The 25,452-nt window shown below is 38.8% G+C and overlaps 1 protein-coding gene across 3 annotated transcripts in view; it reads left to right on the top strand.

The window, feature by feature from the left end:
• TOX (thymocyte selection associated high mobility group box) overlaps window positions 1-25,452 on the top strand; it is a 242,962-nt gene that overhangs the window by 183 nt on the left and 217,327 nt on the right. For 2 of the 3 annotated variants that reach the window (XM_014952640.1, XM_014952637.1), the window contains exon 1: window positions 1,032-1,268. The exons of the other annotated variant lie outside the window; for it this stretch is intronic. In XM_014952640.1, the coding sequence (XP_014808126.1) occupies window positions 1,125-1,268 (144 nt within the window). In that variant the 5' untranslated portion in view covers window positions 1,032-1,124. Of the gene's footprint in view, window positions 1-1,031; window positions 1,269-25,452 lie in introns of those variants that run through there. 3 annotated transcript variants of the gene reach the window in all.

The raw sequence follows: 25,452 nt of genomic DNA, 5'->3' as shown, positions 1-25,452 counted from the left end.
GGGGGAGTGAGGGGGGGGAGGGTGAGGGAAGCATTTTCCATAACATCTTCCCTTTCGGAGGATACAGCGTGGATAAAGATGTTGATTGCGGGAGGACTTGGGCTCCTGTTTTAAGGAGAAGGGATCGCCCCCGCCACAAACCGGCAGAAACTCTCTGCCCCGCCGCGGAGCCGGCAGTTCATGTGTCAAAGCGGTGCTTGGCGGAGCCGGGGAGCACGTTTGTGTGTCTGTGACATGTGTGTTTATATACACACACACACACACACACACACACCCCTCTACACATGCAGAGTAAGCGTGTGTAAGGGTGACAAGTCGGTTCCGAACGTTGTCCCGGCGGTGCAACCGCCTGCCCAATTTCTCAGTAACTTGATTAAAGGGTCGGTGCCTGAGGAGAGCTAAGTTTTTGGGAAGGAGGAACTGCGGAGGAGGCTCTCTGTAGCCCAGATGCGGGGTTTGGTTAAGGAGAGTTGGGTGCTGCGATCCCGGAGCACTTTGCATTACTTTTGCTGCCGAGGAAAGGGGGGGGGCTGGGGTTTCCTGCATTGTTACTGCCTCCTCGGCCTGAGCCGGCTGGGGCTTTTTAATGCACGAACTGCACTTTCTCCTCTGTTACGGCATGGGCTTTGCACAGGAATAAAACGCTGGCCCTTAGGAAATAATCAAGGAAGTGCGGTGCTACCCCGCACCACGTCCCCCCCGCACCGCGGTCCCCCCCGCACGGGGGAGGAAAGCTGCGAGCCGGCGCTTTGCCGAAGCCAAGCGTTTCAAAACCTAAAAAATAAACCCCCCATCAACCTTGGAAGCCCGCGGCCGAGGTGTGGCGGGGCTGGCCGCGGGGTGCGGTGGAGGTGCGCGGTGGCGGAGCGCTGCCGCGGAGCCGGGGCGCGGGGTTTGGGGTGTCTGAAGCCGGGGGCTTATTGTCGCGGCCGGGGTCTGTCTCACGTGTGCGGGAGATGCTCAAGAGCCCCCTTCTCCTTTCATCCCGGGCAGCTGCCCTCCAACGAGAAGAGATAAACGGCGAAATATAGCGCGGTGGCGGTGCTCGGGCAGGGGAGGAGGAGGAGGAGGCTGCAGCGCCGGGGGTGAAGCCCTCTCTCAGTTTTCAGGGAAAGATTTCCCACATGGTCTCATCTACCAATCACAACAGAAAGGACCAAATTCATCCCGGCTGCATTTCACATCTACTCAATGGAGTTCTAGGATTCAGGGATAAGGCTGGCCCTTTGTGGCGGATGCCTAAGGATATTGCGAGCGAGATCCCAGAGGTATGAGTGGTTGGTGGTGGTTTTTTGGGGTAACTGTGTTTTGCAGCGTCTGGCAAAAGCTGCCCTATAGATGGGAAGTTTGTGCCAGGAGTGAACTTTGTGCAGCAGGAAGAGTCCAGATGCTTAGGAGCCTGTGTGTGTGCATTAATTTTTTTGTAAGTGCTCTGAGTTGGTCAGGAGGCTCCTGCTACCTTTGATCTGCGCCTTGACGTTGTTTTCTCTATTGTCTGTTTTTGTAAATTTCGTGAATTGTAACCATAAAGTGTTGCCAAGTGAGAGGCTTGGGCTAATATTAATGATACAAGTACCAAAGTGTCTGAAGACCCATTTGGCAATGAAACCGGACAAACGTTATTAAACCTATCAGTGATTTAAAGCTTCAAAAAGAAGGTAATGACTTGAATACACATTTCACTCATCATTCTTGAGATAGTGGACCAGATTTAATTTAAAAGTTAAATGCTTTGGAAAATCAGGAATTACTTTAATATATTAAATAATTTTCCAATTAAGTTCCTTAAATCATTTTTGGTGGGTTGCACTGCAAATCGAATAAATTAATTTAGAAAGTCGTTTTCAGAATTTCTTTGCTAGCTGGTTAAAGCTTCTTTTAAGTCATGCCATGTATGAGGGAGCAAACTGTTCTTTTTAAATGCAAATGAGACACTCATTCTGTAGACAAGTTGCAACTCTTCTATTTCACTTTGCCTGAACTGATAATGTGCTTAAAAGTGCACAGTCATAAGACATATGTTTTATGCTTGGGAAAGACTTACCAGGAATTTTTCACTACGAGATACCGAGCGTAGGACCAATGTCTTTTGCAGATGTCTTTGCCACTGACCATTGATTACGTTAAACGGATGGAGTAGGTTTGCCAGGCCCCTTGGAGGCGTGCATTTACTGAACGTTTCATTTCTCACCCCCTTCACTCTCTCTCCCTTCGCCCAGCGTGATTAACATTGCTGTGAAAACTTATCTGACTTGTTCTAAACGTGTCGTCATGTTACAGTATTGCTCTGTCACTCATTTTCGTGCTGTGTGTATTTAGGGAGTTTGAAGGGCAGGAGGCCCGCAGAATTTTGTGTTCAGTAAGTTTGGTTGAGTATTTGCTCTTGATCTCACCCCAGGAAAGGTGATGGTAGCTGAAATGTGGTGGATCTGTGTTCTGGGGTTGGAATGGTGGTCTTGATTAGGTCATTACCTGCAAAACACATTCAGAACTGGATCTTGTTTCTTGTAAAGTTAGTTAAAACTTGCTTTGGGCACTTACTAGTAGATTTGGACCTTATCTTCCTACCTGGGTTTTGGGGTTTGGTTTTGGGGGGTTTATTGACAAATATGGAAGACTTTGCTTCTTTACATTTTAAGTTTGTTTGAGCTGCTGGTAATTGAGAGTGTATTCCACAAATACTTAGACTTTTTAAGTTTTGTAATTGCTCTGTTAGCACTATTTTTTTGCCTGATCAGATGATTGTTCGTAGCATCTGAGTGAGTTGCAGGGCACATACACCGGGGGGTATTGACAGGGCATTTTTCTGTAGCCAAAGCGAAATGCAATAATGTAGATTCAAACAGTCTCATCTTATCTTACAATTTTCAGTTGGCAGGCTTTGTTTCAGAAGACTGCTTAGATCTTTATTTTATAAACCTAAAATAGCATTCTAAGCATCTTAGTCTAATATTTCTCTATCTGCTGTGAAAGCTCATTATACCCTGCATATATTGTTATGCGGGCTTTTCCCTGTTTCTTCTTGCATTACCCATGGAGAGAGAAAAGTGAAAGAACAATGCAAACAATGTTGGTTATGACAACTGTGTGAGGTATCTCTTATACAAACAGACAGAATGGACGTTATGCTGCGGTATATAGGTCAGCCTTTGAAATAACAGAGTGGGGCTCTTATGCTGGACAGACAGATTTAGAGTTGGGCTTGTACTGTCCGTCTCTTGAAACTTGAAGCATAATTGCATTTCAGACATTACAGGCTAATATGAGTAGTCTGTTCAGTTGAAGTTTATTTTAAGAAACATCATGTTGCTTTAGCTGAGTTGAATGCTATAAAAAAAAAAAAAAAAAAGAAAAAACTTCGATAATCCCAGTGTCTCTTAATTTTGTAGAAGAATATGGTCAGGGATTTCAAACTGCTTGAATAAGTCAGATCGCAAGTTTAAATGTTTATGTAGAGAGCAGTAAATAACATCCTTGTGGCTTTCTGTATTGAAGTGTCACCTCCAAGGGCCACTTTGATCAGTTCTGTAAGAAAGATTAGTATATTTTCGTACTTGCAACTTTACAGTGTTTTCAGATATCTGCTCACACAAAGTGCAGTTCTATAATTATAGTTTGACACAGCTAATGACAGGGACGCTGACCCCTGCCAAGAGTAGGGAGAAAATAATGGTCTTTACTGCTCCCAATGGTTACCCTTGCAGAATTATGCACTGGATTCTTCTGTGATGTGCTACCTGGTTCAAAAATACAGGAGCCTACAACTTATCTTTCTTGTATTCACTGGTAGTTGTCAGTGCAGTGGAAAAATACAGCCAGACAGCGGAGGTAGAATGATAGACTGTAGTTGTTTTTAAAAAGAAGAATACGGAGGGAAAAAAGAGAGAGAGGGAAGCAAAACCCTTCAAAATTAAAACAGCGGCATGACATTGGGTAGAAGTGGATAAGGAGATATAATACAGTGCTTTGTAAGCAGGTAACAATCCCGCTCGTAATCAGAATTCCACGGAGCAAGAGTGCATATATTTATATACAGTGTTTAAAATAATTTATTGTGTAAGCTTAACCCCACCATAGAGACTACTCTAAGTAAAATGTTCCATGGCTGTTTACAAAGTGTACATTATTTCCAGTGGCTTGCTTCTATCCACTCTCAATCTGAAACTCAGAAAAGAATTGTGGAAGGCCAGCGCCGTGAAGGACAGCTCTAAAGCTGAAATGCTGTGTTAGTGTTTTGGCAGAATTTTAGATTATGCTTATCTAATGGATCACCATTTGTTTATTCTGGGCATTTATTTTTCTTCTTAGACAACTACCTTGTCCTCTACTGCATTAGAATCATACTTGAAAATTTTTGGTGGCTCTTAAAGAGATCAAATAGTTACATTGTTGCTTTTTAAGTGTTTTAGTTAGTTTCAAAAAATACCTCATAGGAGGAAGGGAAATTGACTTTTTTTTCCCTGGGTTCCTAGACCTTCAAATGTAGTTTGAGAGTTACAGGCAAGCCTCAAGTGTGCCTCCTTAAATTCCAGTGTTTCAGAAAAGAAGTGATCCCAATTTTAGCAGAATACAGAAAATGATTTATGTATGCGCTTTTGAGAAATCTGTCTCAAAGATGTTCTATAAACCAAAGCATTCACAGTATTTTATTTTTTTCTTCCTGCCAAACATCAGCACCCTGAGAGAAATTAGGTTTTATTCTCTTACCAGAGTGACATGTTTCGTCTCTGGGGCATTACCCTCAACCAGCCTATCATGAGGCCTTCTGAAAAAAGTGAAAACTGTAAACCATTAAGGATGCTGAATTAGCTAAACACTACAGTGCGGGCAGTACCTTTGGTGTTTACATTAAACCAAAGAGCAGCTGGAGCTGCACTAAAGGACTTAAGGAGCTGATGCTGTGGTGGACTGGGCAGTCCCAGCTCCTGTTGAATTCGGTGCGTGATGGGGATGATCACGCTTCACCAGGAAGAACTGAGCACCCTCCTGCCCTCAGATTCTCAGCAAGACTTTCTCTTCTTGCTAACACTGTACAGAAGCATTGGAAAATGGACTCTATTTAAAGCATGGCTTTATATTAAGCAGAGAAATGTCCTAATCACAGTAGGATTTAGATCAAAATTCTTGGCTACTTAAATCCTGTATTGATGGCAGATATAACAAAGCTTAGACGGTGGAAGTAAAAAGCTTCTTTTGACTGCTCTCTCAGCACAGCTGAAGAGTGTGACCTGAAAGCACCACTTCTCATGGTGAGAGGGTAGTCCCTGGATCAATGCAGACCTTGGCTTCTGGAACTGACAGCGGTGGCAATTAGTGGCTGCTTTGTTTATCTTTTTGAAGTGGACACATGCTCTGTGGATGTCTAGCGTGGGCTTCGTACACTAAAATGCTTATTTTAAATATAGCCTAACCAAATTGAAATGTTTTGTTGTTGCACTTGGACTAGATGATCATTGTAGATCCCTTCCAACAGAAATAGTCTATTCTATTCTACTGTTTTAGATACACAACTAGGTACCAATTTTCTGCCCAATGAGTAATTTCTCATTAAAAATGCCGAGTTATAAACCGCTCCAAATCATGGTTTATAGCAGAAGCGCCAAATGACTGTTAATTATAGCAGCGCTTCCAAAATACTTTCAGACATGGAATTCACATCAACTTAAATGAGATTTTCTTGGTCATAATGTTTTTTCCCTACAGCATTCAGTTGGAAAATGGCAACGTTGCATTATTCTATGGTTAGGCACAGATTACGTAGCGTTAGCAGCAGCAACAAGCATCGCCTTTCCACAGCAGCAAGCGCACGGAAGAAAATCTCATCTCCTCTTCCCCTGGAATATCTGCGTTTTATGTTCATTGGTTTTGATCAGTTTTAGGGTAGGAAGCCAGAGCATCAAATAAAGGATTTTGTTCTTGACTTCAGTCTTCAAATCTAAACTAGTTTTTCAGCAGAGATCTTGGTGCAACCGACATTTGTAATGTCTGTGGTTTTCTTTTGCTTCTTCTGTTTGCAGTAAGTAGTTTATTTTTAGCATTTGAATTTCATATGGCTCTACTAATATTTATATCATATCTTTCAATTGCACATATGCTAACACTGTTTCAGAACTGTTCATTTAATATTTCTCACTGGGCTGCTATTTGATTTGCTATAGACCCTCGTAGAATGGTTTCCTCCCAAGAAACACACTGCTTTCTAAGTTGCAAAACATAGTTGAGTTACATGAGCATCTGACAAACCCAGGTTAGTGGAAATGTCAGAATGTTTTAGCATTCACATTCTTGACCGTTAAACCTCTCTCTACCAATCAGAAGTGGCACGAGAGGCTTTTTTCAAAGGTACTGCTGGCTAAGCATGGAAATTGAGCTGCTGTGGTAGTACTTTTGTCTCCTGCTATTGTTGTTGATGATTATATGGTCTTAAAGGTTAAATGGAAGTTACTGTAGCTGGTATGCATTTTTGTTATATTAAGGAAGTCTGCAGTGAACTCCAGTTACTTATTCTATATGCAAGAAGAAATCAGAGCACTCGAATCAGAGAGTGATAACCTGTACTTAGGGAAATGGGTCAGTAAGGGAAGTATGAAGTCTGCAACACGAAACAAGAGGTTTATCCAGGCAGTTCTCTCCAGAAGAGTGAGATTATGAATATGCATAAATTCCTAATGTATCAGTGCCACTCTATAAATATATCCAAACGTATGTTTCTGCTTCATTATATATTGTTCACTTTGAAGAAAGTGAACTTACTCTAAGAATCCATCATTTCTATCCCGTGTTATAAGTAGCTGGATTCAAAGTCATATTCTGGTCACAGTTGCCAAAAGTGTGTAGGTTTGTGTTCATGAGTAAGAGAAAACATTTGTTTCTTATGCGATCCCTGTGTTTGCATCAACCTGAAATAATAATAAATACTAAAAGGAAAAATAGTGGTGAAAAGGGAAGATAACCTTTCAAAAAAGTATAATTCATCATTTGGCAGACACAGTTGTGAACATTAGTCATAGAAACCTGCAGATAGTAGAGGCTTAATATCAAAGCTAATGATTTATTTTATGTTAATGACTTTCTGCTAGGGCATAAAAGACTGCTCATAATGGACTCTCAGTGCTGTGTTCAGTTGCGAAGGCTAATGGGATAATCTTACCCAAAATTAAGCTTTTTGAAGTAAATCATGGCGTTATTTTTTCAAGTTAACTCTTGAAAATGCATTGGCAAGCAGACTTAGTTTCTAAGAAATGCTTGCAATCTTTATAGGAAAACATAAGGCAAGTTTGGGTTTTTTTTCCATATTAGCAGTTTTCTTAATTGTGTTGGAAGTGTCTGTTTATGGTTTTTTACAGTTCTGAAGAATAATATTCGTGATGTGGAAGTCACTCACATCAGTGGTTTTGTCACAGTGCAATAAGTTTTGGTGGGGCACGGTTGTTTTTGCAGGTTGAACAAAGGAAAAAAAAGAATAATTTTTTTAGTGGCATAGCCAGTAATTTGCTAAATGGTAGTAAAACTCTTAGTTTTGCGTTGAGAATTTTTTTAAATCATGTTTACAATTAGTTATAACCAACATTATATTTCAATAAGAGATAATTTGCCTACTAAAGTTCACATAATGTGCTAATCATGTCTAGTGGTTAATAAAGGCCTCCTATCTCACTCCCCTGATGGCTATAAAAGGCTATTATGTTCATGGCAGCAGTTCAGGTACAGCTGCTGTGTGTTAATAATGCATCATTGTCCCACTAATAAACACAGCAAAGGTCAGCAACCCTGAGCACCTAAAACACCTATTCTCTTTCCAAAATATTTATTAACACCTTAATGGCATATCTATTCATTTTGGTTAGGATTATATTAGTTAATGACCCTCATGGAATCCCGTGTGTTCATGTTTTGCAACCTACATGCTGTTGTGGGCTGTTGCACTCATCTTTCCTCCTAAACATTTCTTTTTCACTGTAACTATGTGTTGTTTTTTTAATTTAAGATGAGCATTCCATGGTTACTTTATTATTAACTTACTTTGTTACTTAGTTTGGCAATTTTCATTTTTTTTTCCTCAGCTCATTTAAGATTATATTTAGAGGCTGAAATTTCATTAGTTTGGACACTTTATAGAAATTGTGACTATGTGCTAAAATCTATGTGATTGTGTAACACACATTCACACGTGCACACACACAGAGATGTGTGTATACATGTGTGTGTCTGAACAGCATTTCTCTAGGTTCCATATGTAATTTTATACCAGTGACTTTTTTTTTCCTTTTTAGCATAGATTGCTGTATTCATAAAGGTTTTTTAAAATGCATTTTCTGCAGACAAAGAACATATTCACATGGGATTTCCATTTTGCCAGGGAAACATGCAAATCAATAGGCCAGCACTTATCTGCATTAAAATTAGGTATACTGTAATTTATGGGTGCAGTGATATTGTATTTGTCTTGTGTAGCCTCAGATATTCTTTAAGGTAGCCCGGCTGTGTGTCCTTAGAGAAAAGCAAAAGTGTTAATTGAACAAAATCTCATTTTCTCATCTTGTAGTATTGCCTTTTGTTTTCTGTTACTCATTTTGAAAACCTGATGTGTTTTTTTTTTCTGCTATGTGATTTACAAACAAACGTTCAGAGGGCAGAAAAATACCCCTACACTTCCATCAGGAGAAATGAAAAAGCTTAACTAGCTGACGGGTTTCTATTTGGTGTAGCACATAGCTTCAATGACACATTTGTCATGCTTTAAATATATAATACATACAATAAAATATGTACAGGCACAGTTGTGATATATGTAGTGTCTGGCTCCATTGCTATTGTTTGTAGTCTCTACGGTTGTCATACGTTGTTCTTTGCACATCATACCCTTACAGCAGAATTTGACACAATTTCTAGCTTTCAGTCCTGCACCATTTTCATTGCACAATATACATGAGTTTGACAGGGTGTGTTGAGGACAACTCTGGCAAGCAATTGATATTTTGAAGTGGCAAGCGTTTCAGCAGCTGCCTGCTTGTGAAAAAGGAATGATAAGATATACTGTATTGTTAGTTTCAGGCAAAGCATTAAGGTTTAAGCTCTGTAAAAATGTACACATTATTCGTCAGTGGTGAAGCAAGCCTTTTATGTTTTTTAGAGCTTAGCTCTCTGGCTGATGTGAACTAGAATGACATTGGTTTAATGGTCAGTAAATGAATAGGAGTACTTTGAATTTGAACTGCTGCCAATTTTGCACCGACAAAGAGACTGACAAAAGAAAGATTTTATGTGAAAGCAAAGCACAAGCAATGTTTGGGGAGGTGGGGGAGAGGGGTAGAGGAGCCCAACAGAAATATTCTCCAACGCAGCCTTGTAATGATACTAAAATTGTTAAAACACATCCATTTTACATGGCTCATCGGCCACGAACCTAAGCTGTTTCATCTAATGTTCTTTAAAACCTGTTGTATACACATAGTCTTTTAGAATATATTCATATGGAATTTACAGTGTGTTTTTCTAAATACCACACTGTGCCCTGAAGGCCTGTTGGCAGAACATCAGAGTTGTCCACTGCTGGAGTTCCCAAGTCTCTCTCTATCTGGTAGTGGGAAATTGTAGTTTAATCAGTTATGGCACTTTCAGTGTGTAACATTCATTAGTAAGGCAATTTGTCATGACTGTTAATAGTCAGGATGCATCTGCTCTCTCTTCAGTTACGGACCATGATAAGCAAGAGGGCAAATATTTCAATATCTAGTAATATTAGCATGTTTGAAAACTGTAGTTCAAGGTTAGTGCTCAAAACACAAACAGCAGATTAATAATGACCTATTTATTTTTACTGGTTTTACCTTTACAGATTTGATTTTAAAGTACCCTAATGCTCTTACGAGCTGTGCATTATCTAACTGGGTATTAGAAAGCAAATGTTGGCATCTTCGGCGTTTATCAAAGACTTTTCATCTGTTGTCATAAACTCAAAGGTTACGATGTTTTCAAAGAGTTGCAAATACTTATAATCGAGCCACATCATTTTCCAGTGTGTCAGTAATAAATTGTTCACAGTATCACTTTTGGCAGCAGCAGGCCTTTTACAGTGTTAGTTTTGTGGCTGGGCAGCTTAAAATATTATAAAACAGATTCGGTGCCTACCAAATAGACAACATGCAATTAGAAAAATGTTCTGTTCTAGCTAAAAACTAGCTTGTAATCGTTGTTCATTGTTCTAAATATGGAAGGTTAAATTGTTTCCTACAGCCAAGAAAGGTTAGAGGGTTTTTTTCACATATATCTGATAACCCTCATGTATTACATAATATGATAGCTTCAGACACAATAGCTTTGTGACACATTTTAATTTTTAATGAAAAGCCCCCCAAATTTTAACATAATGATTTCTTTAGAAACCGAGCCCAATCTTGGTAAAATCCGTTCTTGCTAGTAACAAAAGCTGTTACTGTTTAAGTTCCTGTTCAGCAGTTAGTTGGTACGCTTCACTGGATGTTGTCAAAAAGGCTTTTCTCTTGATTGACAACCCCGTAGGAATGTGAATGGAGATTTTAATTGCATATCATGTGTGCATATCAGAGTGAGTGGATTCACTGACTCTGCTTAGCTCCATATCTCTACAGGTCAGCCATGCCAAAACACTTCTTTTTTTTTTTTTTTTTTTTTTTTTTAATAAGCAATTGATATATTTTGCAAAGAGAGAAAAAAAGGGCATGCAAGTGAAGAATGAACTGTAAAGCAAAAGATTCCAGAAAATTTCCAAAGAAAAATGTGTGCAATAAGTTTTCAGAATGTTTTAACACAATTAAGAGGTATTTTGATGATGTAAATTCATTTCTAGTCTAAGTTGGCCAAAGACTGCTAGAATCTATTTTCCTTCTGGCATTTGCTAGCAGAAGTGTGTTTAGCTTTTTACTTTTTTTTCCAAGAGTACTTTGAACAGAATCAGTTAAAGAAAAAGTAAAGTGAGTGGAAAAATTTACTGAGGGAGGCTGCCCTTGCGTTTTGCACCTTTATAGAAGACATGGGGAAATGGTGGGGGTTTCTTGGTATGTGTGGGAGATAATGGGCATATACTGGATTTGATCCCTACTTTTTGGGCAACTCTTTGTGGGGGAGATTTCCCTAGATAAGGACTGGCAGAGACCTCAGTTTTGAGTCTGATAAAAAAAAAAATGAGGTTTGATATCCACTGTAATGCAACTTAAATATTTTTTTTTCCTTAAGAACAGTAAATGATACATCATTGCAAAATGACACTGATAAATAGACCTCAACATTTTCCATAGCCAAGAACATTGCAGGTGAAAATGACAAAGCCAAAGATTCGTTATTATGAATAATAATTAGATTTTGATGTCTCGAATTAGATTCCAGGTTTCATTTTACATCAGAAACCACAACATCGACTGTATTATTTTTAAAGCTCATAAAGCATCAGCAACTGAAAACCCAGCTACAACACAGTGGTGGGGAACTTTTAGCTGAGTTAGTGTTTTGTGCCTGTACAGGGACATTGAAGTCTAAAGGGGGATGACAGTTGCATTTTTCCGGGAGGACCCCTGGGAAGGAATTGTTACTTGGTCAAAAAGTTTCTTCCTTGGTTTGTCAGTGCTCTGGGGTGACAAGCAAATTGACTGCCTTTTGCGCCCTTACCCTTTGTGTAGGGCCACTTTTGGGTTATATTTGTGTAAGGGGTGGGAATGGAGGATGCCAACCATTTGTTGAATCTTAGGGCTACAACAGCAAAGCACATCACCTTGTCTGACAACGTGTGGTTTAACTCTGGTACAGAGCCTATTAAATTCCTGTGTTGGACTAACGTGTATCTCGCCCAGTTATGTCTTGGACGTCAGTTAACCCTTAGGAGTGCTTAAAAACTATGAATACTAAGAAGAAAATCAACTAGACTTTGCTTTATTTCTGATGAAGCAACCCCCTTCTGACTTAATACATGACATCAATGGATGGTTGGATCTATTAGGAACTGGCACTTCCAGGAATTTCTAGGATTACTGAGTAGAAAATAGAAGGAAATGGCAAAGATAGTAATCTAAATATACAATGCCCTCCGTACAGTGAGGGTGTTCAAGTCCTATGGACAAATGCATCAGTAAGGAGCTGTAGCTTTCTGGACACCTAAAGATGCTTGTGTTTAGATTTGTCTGAGCTCACCCCTGTGCAAGTTTCAGACCTTTGGCACTTTCGCTTCTGATAAAGCTTTTTTTTAGGAAAGAATTTCTAAAATTATTCCTGGTTTTGGGAGCTTTTCATCATAGCTACCAGGTCCACACGGCTTCCAGAGCCAGGAAAAATTGTAAACTTTTGAAGTTGAAACCTTTGAGAAATGAAGAATTTTTAAATTATTTTTTTTTCATTGTCGAGGAAAGAAAATATTTAGATTGTGCAACATGGTAAAGCTTGTAAGTAAAGTTTTGATAAAAATGAGAGCAGACCCTGAAGCTGTAATTTTGAATTAACACCGGGGCCATTTTTGTAAATCATCATAGTAGCTCTTGTAATGATGTTGAGAAGATGATAACATTGCTGTCATGAGGACTTAATTTGTTCAGTACTTTGTTAGGTTATGAAGTCAAACACTTTAAAGCTGAGAATGCCAGATTTAAGGATATCTTGATTTTACTCTTTAGTGTGTTATCATTGGCAGGAATTGATGGAGTGAAACAGCGGCTGTGGAGTAAGTGATCATACCATTGCAACTTCATCATTAGTGCAGTTACAAATGGCACCGGAGTTAGGCTTTCAGGCAGCCTTAAATCTGGCATTTTCCACATTTTGGCCTCTTGACTTTGTAACCCAAATAATACTCTTTCAAAAATATCTTTTGTGTGTGTGTGTTACTGATACGTTGGATTGTATCCATGACATTCATTGCTATCATCTATCAAGAGTGTTTGAGTCTCTTCGACGTGGCTGCACAGCTTTTTGTGCTGCAGAGTTAACTCTTGTTAGCAGCAGGGAGAGCTTTGTCACGGTGAGTGAGGGGAGGACCAAGTCTTGCTGTGGTTAGGAAAATCTTGAGCTCTCTCTTACCAATGCTTTCCTTGTCTGGATACTTTGAAACAGGCTGTCATAAGGCGTGCTTAAGCTCTAAAGAATTGAGATTCAACAAGAGAATACTTATGTTATTATTTTGTCACGATGCCCACATTTTGGGCTGAGGAACTCAACCGTAAGTTAAGACTTTAGTAATTTCAACAGTTTACCTCTCAACAAAAGGCACTTTTCTATGTCAATATCGTTTCTTCTGCTGAATTTGAAATATGTGCTGCAAATAATGGAGCTGGTTGAGTTTCCTTGTTAAAAATGCGACTTGACCTCCAAATACAGGTATTGTGACCAAAATTACAGTAATACGTACTATAGTTAAACCTGCACTTTTGAAATAACAGAAATCCTATTTTATGTATCTTTATTATCATATATAGATACGATACTTATGGAAATAATTAAAGTAGCATCTGTTAAATGTATCTTTATATTAAACGCTCTAAATTTTTATAAATTATTTCAGTTCTAGTAAAACCAGAGGATTTAGTACACAAATCCTTAGGGTTTGTCCTATAATATTTTTCTTTGGAGTTACAAGGGAGTCCCTGTATATAATAATGAAAGCTCAGAGAAAAAATATTTTTGAAATGGAAAAATATATTATTCAGCTGAATACATTGCCCTTTTAAGAATGCTCCAGTTCCAGAGGACTTTCTCAAACAGAACATTACAGTGGAAATACTAATGCAGCATTCTCTAACTCACCTTTGGTTTTATTCACCATTTTTAGAAATTCAAAATGTAAATGTTAGTATTTACTGCAGAACAAAATAGGTAAAGTTCTGAATGTGGAAGTTTTTGGTTGGAGGAGAAGACTGCAGACTTTCTAGGAACAAGTTAATTACAACAGAGACAGCCCTTAACCTGCTGCTTCCTACATGGTTGCCTGGGTTTCTAGCAATGTTGGAAGCTCTTTGCTTAAATTAAAGGTGTAAGCATATTCTGAAGCAATGGGACACAGTGATGTACCCGACCTGGAAGTTAATTTTCTGCCATTTACTCATCAGAACCTTCCCTTACTACTGAGCTTGCAATGGATCTGTACAAAGCTGAAAATAACAGTATTGGAATGCATATTTCCCTATTTATTAGGAGTTAAATATAGAATAGTATCATAATCATCAAGTCTTGTTATTTTGGGTAAGGATGAAAAATGGGGTGAGGGAACGTGGGCTTTCCATCCGCTCTGGTAGCTGAGTGTTGTTCAGTCACGTGTGGGAGAGGAGAGCAAGGAAAGGAGGCACTGAGTGTTTAACAAACTCATCTAAGGAAAAGAGCTCAGTCTTTGGTCTTTCAGCGCTGGTTTGGTCATGTGCTTGCGTTTTACCATAACTGAACATTAGTCTCCTGTCGGCCAGGAGACTCCTTTCTCCCTTTATGTTTCAAGTATTCTCCCCATACAGATGCTGAGCTTTAAAAAGACAGATGAATTGCAACCTTACTCAGAGTACCTGTCACCTGGTGATTAGGAATTTTTACTAGAACAGAAGAAAACATGGAGATATCCTGCGGCAAATAGATTTTTCTGACTGGTCTTGGCCAAAGCTGGGCACCATTTCCATCAGTGTGGACACCTAAGCTGTCTCCAAGGAAAAGCTGACCAGCATGCTAGGTGAGAAGGGACACCACTGGAGGGTCCTGAAGTCCCTGTACTGTCAGTAGAGAAGGAAGAGGGGCAAGGAGTGTGCCCCAGGCAGACTAACTTTCACCCCCAAGTCTTTGGGATGATTCAGAAATCTCTGGTTCAAAGACCTAGTGTGACAACAGGCGTGTTTTAAGGAAAACGGCCAAATTCAGATTTACGTGACAGCAGAGCTATTAGGATTAGGACTGATAAACTGAAGTAGTGATGTTAAAAGTTCCCTGAATGTGCAATTATAGAAGTCTTTATGGTGCATTATGCTGCTCTTTCTGTAGACTTGCATGACTCCAGGCAACGTTTGCTGGCTCATGGAACAAATTCCCCAAGCTGCAGGGGCTTCTCTGAGAAGTGCTTTCTGTCTCCAGTCCATGAAATGTCATGTTAGCTATTCAATTGCTTCCTTCATCTGCTACTTTCCTCACTCACATTCAGTACAAGTCCTGACATCCTGCAACGGAGATTGCCTCTTCAGCAGCTGATTTACCGTCTCCCACCAGGGAGTGTCTTTGAAGAAGTTAGAGTCCAAAAATATGAGGAAATCCTTTTGTGACAATTACACTGATGGGGTCACATAAGACAAATGAGGGAAAGTAGTCTCTTCAAAAACAAAATCTGGTGAGAGAAAGAGCAGTCTCCAGCAACAGAGGGAGAGGTCCTTCAACGCAAACTTCATTGTGGAGGAAGTCTAGAGAAATACTACGAGATGCTATGCCATCTCATGTCCCGTTCCCCACCCCCTCTCCCTCCCTCTGTCTCTGATAAAATCACTCTTCTCCACATCCCAATTTGTTATCTCTTAACTTGGATGAGAACCTTGTTCTTCCTCAACAACAGGTCTTATTTCAGCCCTTATCTTGTGGTTCAGCAGCTTATGTCTGTAGATCTTAAAAAAGAAAAAAAGTCTACAAGTTTGGAGTACAAGGAGTGGACTGCTCAGTTATGTGAGTTCTTTTTCCTTTAGGGCCACTCCACAGTACTCTGTAAAAAGAATTTATTTGGTTTTGTTTTTTTTTTTTTCCTTCTTTGCCACCTTTACAAAATAGTACTGTTGACAGCGTAGCTGAGAAGCTGGCAAATGAATTCCATTGCACAGAAACAGTTAAAAAACATCACTTTCAGATTATTAACTAAACCAGTGCTGAAGTAATGAAAGGACTTGCATATACCCATAAAAGTGGGGAAGAGAAAGGTCAGAATTAGAGCTGGAATTCCATACTTAGTTTGAAATTTCTAGTTATGGCAGCGTATTTTGTACATAGGATTATTACTCTTTGGCAAGCCCTACTGTGTCTAAACACTTTTGGGTGGGCTAAGGATGAAGTTTCAGTTTAACTCTGAATTTTCTTGCTTTGTGGTTTTAAACCTTAGATTATAATAACATTTCATGAGCAGCATCAATTTTTATGGTACAGTTCTTTTGTAGAAGATGCTATTTTTACACAGTCCTAGTGCTAATAGAAGTCTCTTGCATTAGATTTCAGAAGGTGAACTTCATTATGTTTTTCCTGACAAAGAAATGTATCATCTAGGATACAGAACTGTGACAAGCTGTTTGTGAGAGGATTCAACAGATCTTATATTTTCTTACCCTTTTTTTTCCCATTATCCTAAAAAGGAATGCAGCCATGAGCAAAACTTGACCCTCTCGGTGCTTTAGTGTATGGGCTGAAATACACTCCTGAGTGTCTTAGGACATTCTACGTGAACCACTTATACAGGACTGGCAATGTCTGTCACCAGTCCTTCCTTAACACAATCTCCTGTTCTTAGTATCTTGTGTTTAGACTCAGTACAGCACAAGTAGAAAGTCTTTTCAGTTTTGAATTTTTCATACGTTTTGGCATTTGTAATGATTTCATTACAATACTGAACAGAACTGGACTTTATTTTTATGCAGATAGCACAGGATTTGGAAAAGGAACCATTATTTCTTCCCTTGAAAAAGTGTGTACAGTACACTGCGTGCTCTGTCCTCTATGTATCTATGGCTCCAAATTAGTTTGTATCACCTCTGTTATAGAACTCCTTTTCTTCCACCACTGCTCTGAAATTGCCTTTCATACTCAGTGTAACCTATGAATTGGTCCTGTGAGTCATTCCAAGGTTGTTGTTCTTCCCTTATAACTACATTTAATATAAAATACTGTGCTCTATGTTATGTCCATCTTGTTCAGATGGAAAAGTGTCTGCTGAGATGGAAAATCAGAATGCAATATCAGAATAAATTTAAATGTAATAACATCTCTAGAATGTTCTTTTTATGGTACAGAAATAACAGCTCGCCTTATCACTGCTTTGGCTTTTAGAGCCTTATGGTACCACAGCATTTCAATCACAGGCTTGGTTTTGCAGCTCTTACCCAAGGAAAAAATGCCACTGATGTCCAGAGGAGTTTTGCTTTCTTCAAAGATTCCGATTTGACCTCAAGTCAGCTACATAACCCCATCTTAGATACCCCTTTTACTTATGTTAAGATTTACATAAGCTTTATTGTTATAGATACCCTGCACATTTCTTTTATTAACAAAATGATACACCTGGGGTTAATTTTCAGGACTATTGCATTTTATACATACTGGCCCTAAAGAAACCTTGCCAAGAACATTAAATTCATTTTCTGTTGAGTGTTGTTTTTCCTATAAGTACATGTGCATTCCAAGGTCCATCAAACACAAAGATTTTAAAGTATTAAGCCAATGTTAGCTATTGCAGTTACAATATCACTTTTTATCTTTCCCTCCTGCAGTTGCAAAACTGTGGCTGAGGTTCATTTGAATTGTGCTTTTCCTCAAAAAGTAATCAGTTAGTTTTATTTTTCCCTGTGTAGTGGATCAATCCAAAAGGTACTTCTTTAGCAAGAGAGAGGCACGTGCAAGCTGCAAATCTGGGTTAAGAGACAAATGCAGAAACCCACCGATACCCTGCCTCTCTGCAATGCTACCTGCAAGACTCCCTGCAGGGCTTTTTCCCAGTTAGTGGGATAAGTAGTGCTGGGGAAGGGAATTCCAGTGGCTGAGGGAGACTGTCATGCCAGGAAACTTGTTTTTGTTGTGAAAACATCACATGGCTTTCCATCCATGTGCTCTTACTCGGGGCTTTTGGAAACATGTTACTCGTGAAGCCATGATGGTCTCACAGTGTGATTCAGGCTGCCGTGTCCATGGGACATCTTCGTAGTCCCTCGAGAACCAACTGTTACTATTTCAAAAAATTGCCATGTTTCCTTTAAATGGCTGTTTCAAATTCAAACCACTTGCGGGAGAAGATATATGTAACCAAAGAATCAGTGTAACTTCTGGATCCAGGGTTGTTGTCTACTGTTGCCTTTGAGCTGTTTCTTGACCCAGTTCCACCTTTCAGTTTTGTTGCTGTGGTCTCCAACAGGCTGCGTGTGTGGTTGCGTGCCGTTGGTCTGGGCGATGTGAATTTATGGCTGTTGTACAGTAACATCCCATGCAGACACTTCCATGCCCACACAGGATGCCTTTGTGTGAAGATACCCTGCTTTGAAAGCAGATGGACATTATTGCTTCCTAGTCCTTCAGAATAAGTTTTTGTCTTCATGGGTGAGCTGGTCCGGTTTTCCATGCGAATGGTGGAGGTCTGTCAAGCATAAGAGGGGGGCAGGCTTCACCTTTAAGTTTCAAATATTAAATGGGTTTTAGTTAATTCTGAAACTGTGCCCTAAAATTAGAAGAGGATTTTGAAAAACAGTGAATATACTTCAAATTGATGTAAGTTCTACACTTCTTGGTGTACGCAAGCCCCATGTATACATCTACCTTAGGCGTATTTGGGAAACAGCCTATAGGTGCACCGTTAGTGCAACTAATTCAGGAATGAAACATGTCCCAAACCTCACCAGTGGATGTGATTCCAGTGGCAAACATTTCTACTTAAAAAGAGATTGAAGATGATTTGGCGATGGCAGCCTTGGCTAAGTGGAGTATGTAACAACTGTTCTAGTTTGCAGTAGCTTTAAGTCTGTCTTTAAAAGTGTTTCAGGCATCATTTTGAAGTAGAAATCTGAAAATATGAGATACACAGAAGGAAATGTTTCTGTCTGTCATGAAAAATCTGTATCTAGCTAGAGGCTGCAGTGATTGTGAAGAAGAATGATAGTATCTCAGCTATGCAGCATGCATTTTGGACTGTCAAAATTTGCATGTAGTTAATGCATTGAACTGTTTTAAAAACATTGTTCTTAGGATAGTTGTCAAAATATTTTCTATAATGGATAAATTTAAATCTAATTAACATATTCATGTGTTAAACTTATGGGCATCTTTTTTTGTCCAAAAAAGTGCATAATTTATATTCATATATAAATATCTGAGATATGCTATATTCAGATGTAGTATATAGCTCAGGTTTAAATTGAACTTGGATGATGTTCAGTCATAATACATCTTACTCATCAATACAATTTTACGTAGTTGTTCATTAATATTCTCTTAAAGGAGTGGATCAATGTTTTATACCTACAACCTATCTCTTATACTTTTGGTTTTTTTTAATGGTGGAATAACAAAATGGAGATAAAGATACATCGGATACTTGTTTTGTGCAAAACTTGATCTGTGTGTGTAATACTTATATAAATAAAGGTGCAAGAGCAAATAGCCAAGATGTCAGGTAAAACGACATCTATATAAGCTCTCTGCTGAGTTCTGAGTAATCTTTTGTTAGTTCCTCCAATAACTCAGTCTAATCAAATACAGGAATGTAAGTGATATCATGTAATAGCTTTTTGGAATCAATAAATATGCCATGGTTTTGAATTACTAGCAGTGTAGATGTGGCTGATAAGCTCAATTGTTGGAAAACTGATCCCATAAAAGTGAAAAGTGAGATCTTTAAAAAAAATCAGATGAAAGCCAAATCTTTTATGAAACAGAAATAACGTGTGTCCAAGTCCTACTTGGCACAAATTTGGACAAATAATTAATGATATGATCGAAAGAAATATGCAAGTTTAGCAGTGATGCCATCCAGGATCCAGGTTGTTAACTGTGGATAAACCAGAATTGTGGGTTAAAGAAATGGGATATCAGTTTTCTCAATCTTTAGAACATCTTCAGAAAACTGCCTTGGTATCAGCATTTAAATTAGATACTTAGGTGTGATTGTGACAAAGGTCTATACTAGTTGCTTTCTAAAGCTTAAATGCATGTAAAGCTTTGGGATAGGAATCCTCCATAAAATTGGCATGGCAGGAGTAGAGAGAGGTAACAGAGATGATTCCTCAAAGTACCCTTTTCTTTGTTCATCTGGATTGCCACTGTGCCTTAGTTTGTGACTCCCAAGCATCTAAAATTGATGTAACATCTTATTAAAAAGATGGTGAAGCTTATGCACGGTATGCTAAGCTTGTGTGTGACCACTGGTACATAAAATCCATGTTGAAGGTATGCCTAGATAGGAAAGAGTTTTCTAATCTTGAACAGCAAAAATTGCTAGTGTGCCCTACTGGTCTTTCTTGACTGAGGCTCTTCCTGTAAGTGTTATCCACCCCATTCTTCACTGGCTTTTGGTTGAACTGTGGTTTCTTTGCCCCACTGTTCACTAATGAGCTTCGGACTTCTTGACAGACTTTGGTGGCGTGGGAAATCTTGTTCCATTTGCATGGCCAAAGTGCAGTGAATTTCCATATACAGTGTCCAGCATATTTCAAATGGTATGTGTGTTTATTGAGTAAGCTGGTCTTAGATGAGATGTTTGTGGAATTGGGTTCTACTCATCTGAGACCCACCTATGCAAAGGGTCCTGCTATTTCTGTGTTTTAGTGGCATTATGTGTCCCAGTGCACAGTCTGGAGGCTGACTGGGAGGGGAGCTGTTGGGACTGAGAGGCTGGTGTGTTGGCAGTGCACTTGTTATGGAGAATGGATAACAGTTTGATGCTTCCTCCCCCATGCTATATATTTTAATGGAAGCTCTATAGATTCTAGTAGCATTTTTAGAGATGAGATATATTTAATGAAGATAATATATTTTGTAACTTGGGCTGTTTTGGTTCAGTACTCATCATTTATTTATATGCTGGTAGCATCCATATTTAGTGCTGTATAAATTAATAACACTATATTTAGTAAATACGAACTGTAATCATTGTGCTATTTAATTTGGGTCTAATAAGTACTTGCCAGACTAATGTGTAGTCATGTAGTTGGGCAGATGTACAAAAATGTCATTAACTTGTTTTGATTTGCGGACAGTGATGTATGTGGCAATGTCTGTGAATACTCCTGCTTTTCTTACACCACGGCTACCTCATTTGCCAAATATGGCTATGATCCTTTGTCCATGTTAATTGAGAATGGCATCCTTATTCATCATGTGCAGGGTTTTTTTCAGCCATTAAAATGCTGTCCAAAGACTACTCAACTGAGGAAAACTACAGAATAATACAGAGTCCTTGTTTATCTGTTGTTGTAAGCCTTCTGTTTTATCCCATTGTAATGAATGGGAAAAGGAACTCTCACGTCTGAATGCCGTGCTGTTGCTAAAAGAGCACAAATTCCTTTTGGAACATCAGCATTATTAATTGGACCGGGACTTGCCTGAAATATTTTCATCAGCAACGTCTCTGTTCAATGTTTCTGCTTCTTTTCTTTGACCTTCTGAAAAATAAGTGAAAAATGCATTAAGATAATTTACATTAGTTGTCAAAAACTGTGTTTATTTCTTTGATAATAAAGGTTTCTATTCCTTTATTAAATTTATGTTTATATTTGACATTTTCCAGGCATGCATAAATTTGTATGACAGTTAAAGTCTACATACTCCCAGTACCTAGTGCCAGGTTGAGTTGAATTTGGACACATCACATAAATAAAAGTGGTTTTATGTTTCACCTTCATCTGGTAGGTGAGCACTCCACCTTTTCTTGTGAAACATAATCGGTTTTGACATGGCAAAATTAGATCCTGGCTATTTATTATCTGTTGAAATCAAAAACCATAACTGGGAAAGCATGTGGTAAGTCCATTGGAGCAGCTTGCATGCAGAGAAGAAAAGGGGAGGCATTCCAATTTTATAAGCTCAAGGTGATTTTCTCTAACACCTAGACCGTTTTAATTAATTACCCTGAAAGATTGAGTAAATTATTATTTGAATACTTTATGGCATTACATGTTAACATTTCAAGGACAAAGTGCTGTACTTTTCAACAATGCTTCATCTGTCAGAATATATCTTCTGAATTTATGTAGTATACTGCAGTGTAAAGGGTAGTCAGAACTTGAGTACTATGAATTATTACAGGGAACCTGAGTCAAATATGATCTACTGAAATGGGAGCCCTGATATTTATGGACACCTGGTTGGGACCTACAAATTAAGAAAACTTCAGATCTTGCTTCTCAAGAATTAAGGTTTTTTTAAATCTTTTCCTTACATTATTTTTTTTCCTCTCTCTTTTATTTATTTTTTTTTAATTTTTTTTTTTATTATGTGATAGTATTAACTGATTGCTGTTAAAATGTTGGTTGTAATGTGGGTATAGGCTTCGCTGCTAATGGCATGTCCGTGATGTACAACACTGTATATTTGCAGGGTGAGATGCTGCTTACACAATATGCAGAGCACCTCCGTTTTCTCTTCCTTTACAACTTTCAGTTTTGGCACTTTAGCTTTGGGAAGAAGATTTAGGTACATTCTTGGTGGACCTATCTTCTTGGTGGACATTCCTGTATGTTTCATAGAACCTGTTTAAATCAGTGGTGTATGTGACATGTAATAAGTTGTTTAGGTGGTGTTTGTCACCAAACCCATCAGCTGTGCTGCAGTTTTAGTGGAGCTGTAGTCCACAGATATAATCTTTCTTCCACTGGAAGAGCATACAACCTTTTAGTAACTTCATCCTACCATCAGTAGATTAGATTAAATCCCCATTTACTGCATTATATTAATATTTTCAATGGCACACTAATCCAAGAAATAAATGTGTCAGTTTCTATGGCTACCCTGTAATGGGCACAGCCATAAGACAGTGCCTTAAGGCCACATAAAAGACTTAATGTACAGATTGAATAGAAGCACATTATTTATTACTAAGCTATCAAGCTGAGAAAATTTAGTGATCTCATTTTTTAGATTTGCTCATTTGACCTGGGCCAATTTGCTTGGCTGATAATATTGAGTATTTAATACCACAATGTTTTTTCAGTTTTAAGGATAAAGTGATTCACACTAATTTCTTTCAGAACAGTTTCGTGGAATGAATGATTTTTATACTCCTGTGATACTTAATGATAGTTCTTTGCATTTTTTTGTGGCTTGAAAATTAAGTAAGACTCTTTCAGTCTCTTAACACGTTAGAATTCAAGTGTACAGCTACACAAAATTCTTCCTCCTCTCACATCTTCCCTTCAAGCCGCTGAGCTGTAAATCACTTACCATGAAGTAAGATGGGGTGGCCAACATGAGTCTTGGGGAGTCCTCTGACTCTGGAGAGTCTTTGAGGCTGATGCCAGTTGTTCATTCAAAGACGGACCTCATCAGCTTTTTCTGTGGTGGGTCACCCTTGGTGGAGCAATGGAACTGCACTATGCATTTACAACTTCTTTCCTGGGGACCCACACATGGAAATTAGTTCTTTGAGGTGCATGATACGTATCTCTTTACCCTCTGCCTAGTGATGACTTTAATATATTCCTTATAGGGTAAGAAAACCAGCCATCTGTGATGTAGATTAATCCCTACCATGACTTGGCTTCCAGTAGCAGTGATGGTGTTTGCAAGAACTGGTGCAGTCCAGGGCATTTCTGTGCTCATTCATCCAAAAATGATCAGCATCCTTAGAGATGAATTACAGAAGTAAACCACTCAGGAGACCTGTTTGGCTGCAGGCTCACATAAAATGACTGGAGGGCCTGTTGGTTAGAGGAGGTCTGGGGTCAGACCCATCACATCCTTATCTACCAGATGAGAGATGGTGGGAGCAATGACGCAGCCAACTGGGAGAGCTGGTTTCTTCTCACAGTGTTTCTCCTCCTTTTGAGAACCTAACGGTACTTTGGGAAGTGGTGATTGTGTCATGACTTGAATGCAGACTAGTGAGTCACCAAATAACATAACTTTGCTAAAAACTTGTTTCATGAATATGATTTGAGGAATCTGCAGGTTATTTTCTTTCCTGTGCAGAACTTGTGGTTATCACATCATTTTCAAAAGGTTTGTTGAAAGACAAAATTGTTCCTACAAAATATTCTTTTACACTTCCTAAGAGAACTACTAATAACACTTTTAGACTGCAACACTTGCCAAGAGCTGACATTTTCAGAATTTCAAATGTCAATAAAACTGCTTAAAACATTGTAAGGAGGCTGAGTGAAGACAAGAGAGACTTAGCGGAACATATTAGTGGTTTAACACAGGTCTACTTAAGCCTTAAAATTTATGTTCTGGAAAAGCCTATTTCCAGTAAGTCAAAATAACCTTCACGACAAGTTTTATCAACATAAATGCTAAAGACAAGTGACAGGTATGTATGGTATATAGCTCATGTAGAATGCAAACATAAAGTTTTAACCCGTGAGCTGATTACTAAAAAAAAATAATGTGTCCATGAAGTAATATCGCCCTATGGTAACATCTTTGTCACCTCATAATGACTAGTGTTTACGTGGGGTTTTGTTACGTATGTGTCATTACCAACACTACATTTGCTTTTAAGTATGTTTGTCCATTCAGGCACATCTAGCATAACTAACAAATGGTTATTACACAGTCTCACTTCAGGTCAGAACAGCTGATAGGAAAATATCTAGAACTATTTACAGTGTAAATGTTAGAGGAAAGAGGAAGTTTGAGTCTTCTGGGCCTGTACATGTTGAGCAAAAAACGTGGTACCATCGATAGTTTGTGTTACACACTGCCCCTGCACTGTGTGAGATGTAGGGTTTCCAAACACTAAATTTACCAGAGACGTATGTTTTGTCCCTTCTGTGCAGCACCTTTGTGCAATGTGTTCCGGTACATGGAAAGCACCTGATGTGCTGAGCACGTCATTCTGGTGGGGACAAAGGCTTATGCAGCAATGCGGTTAAACTGCTGGAGCTTCTCAAATTTTGTTTGCTGTCTCAAGAGAAAAAAAAAGAAAAAAAAAAAAGTCAAGATTTCATGAGCTGCCTATAAAGAACTAGTCTTTACATTCAGCCCCAGTAAAGTGCTATTATCAGGCCAGTCTGTCTGAGAGAGTTGAGGGTACTGTACGAGTCGTACGGTCACAGTCCTTCTGGCAGGGCTTTTCACAATTAGTTCAGATGCAGTTTTCTACTGTCTAGGTTAGCAGTGTTGGTAGGGGAATGAATGGCAAAGAAAACGATCCCTATTTAAGCCTTTTGTTTGAAAGAAATGTAATGTTGCTGGCAACAAAAATATTTTCCATGTGGACTAAGACATCTTGTTGTGTTTATTGTATTCTGCAAAATACTGAGCATAGCATTATTATAAGCAAATGAGACTTTCCAAGTAACAAGTGCCCTCTGTTTAAACAAATAATTTTCTATGCAAAGGTTAAACACTGAGAGATTTTTCTTGTTCGAGTCATGCTCATGACTTTGGAAAGTCACCAAGCAAGTACGCTTAAAAAAAGAAAATATGAATGGAAAATTCTGAAGCATTTTGCCCTTTTGGTTCCTAAGAGTGAGCTATCGTTTCTCTCCACCATGGTCATTAATAATGACAGATGTATGTGGTGCAGAGTTCACCTACATTATTGTCAGTAACAGGGGTAGAGAGAGAATA

The sequence above is a fragment of the Calidris pugnax genome, unplaced genomic scaffold (assembly GCF_001431845.1).
Source record: "Calidris pugnax isolate Ruff unplaced genomic scaffold, ASM143184v1 scaffold182, whole genome shotgun sequence".
Taxonomy (NCBI): Eukaryota; Metazoa; Chordata; class Aves; order Charadriiformes; family Scolopacidae; genus Calidris; species Calidris pugnax.
Note: the sequence above shows the minus strand (reverse complement) of the source record. Positions and strands in the feature narration are given on the sequence as shown.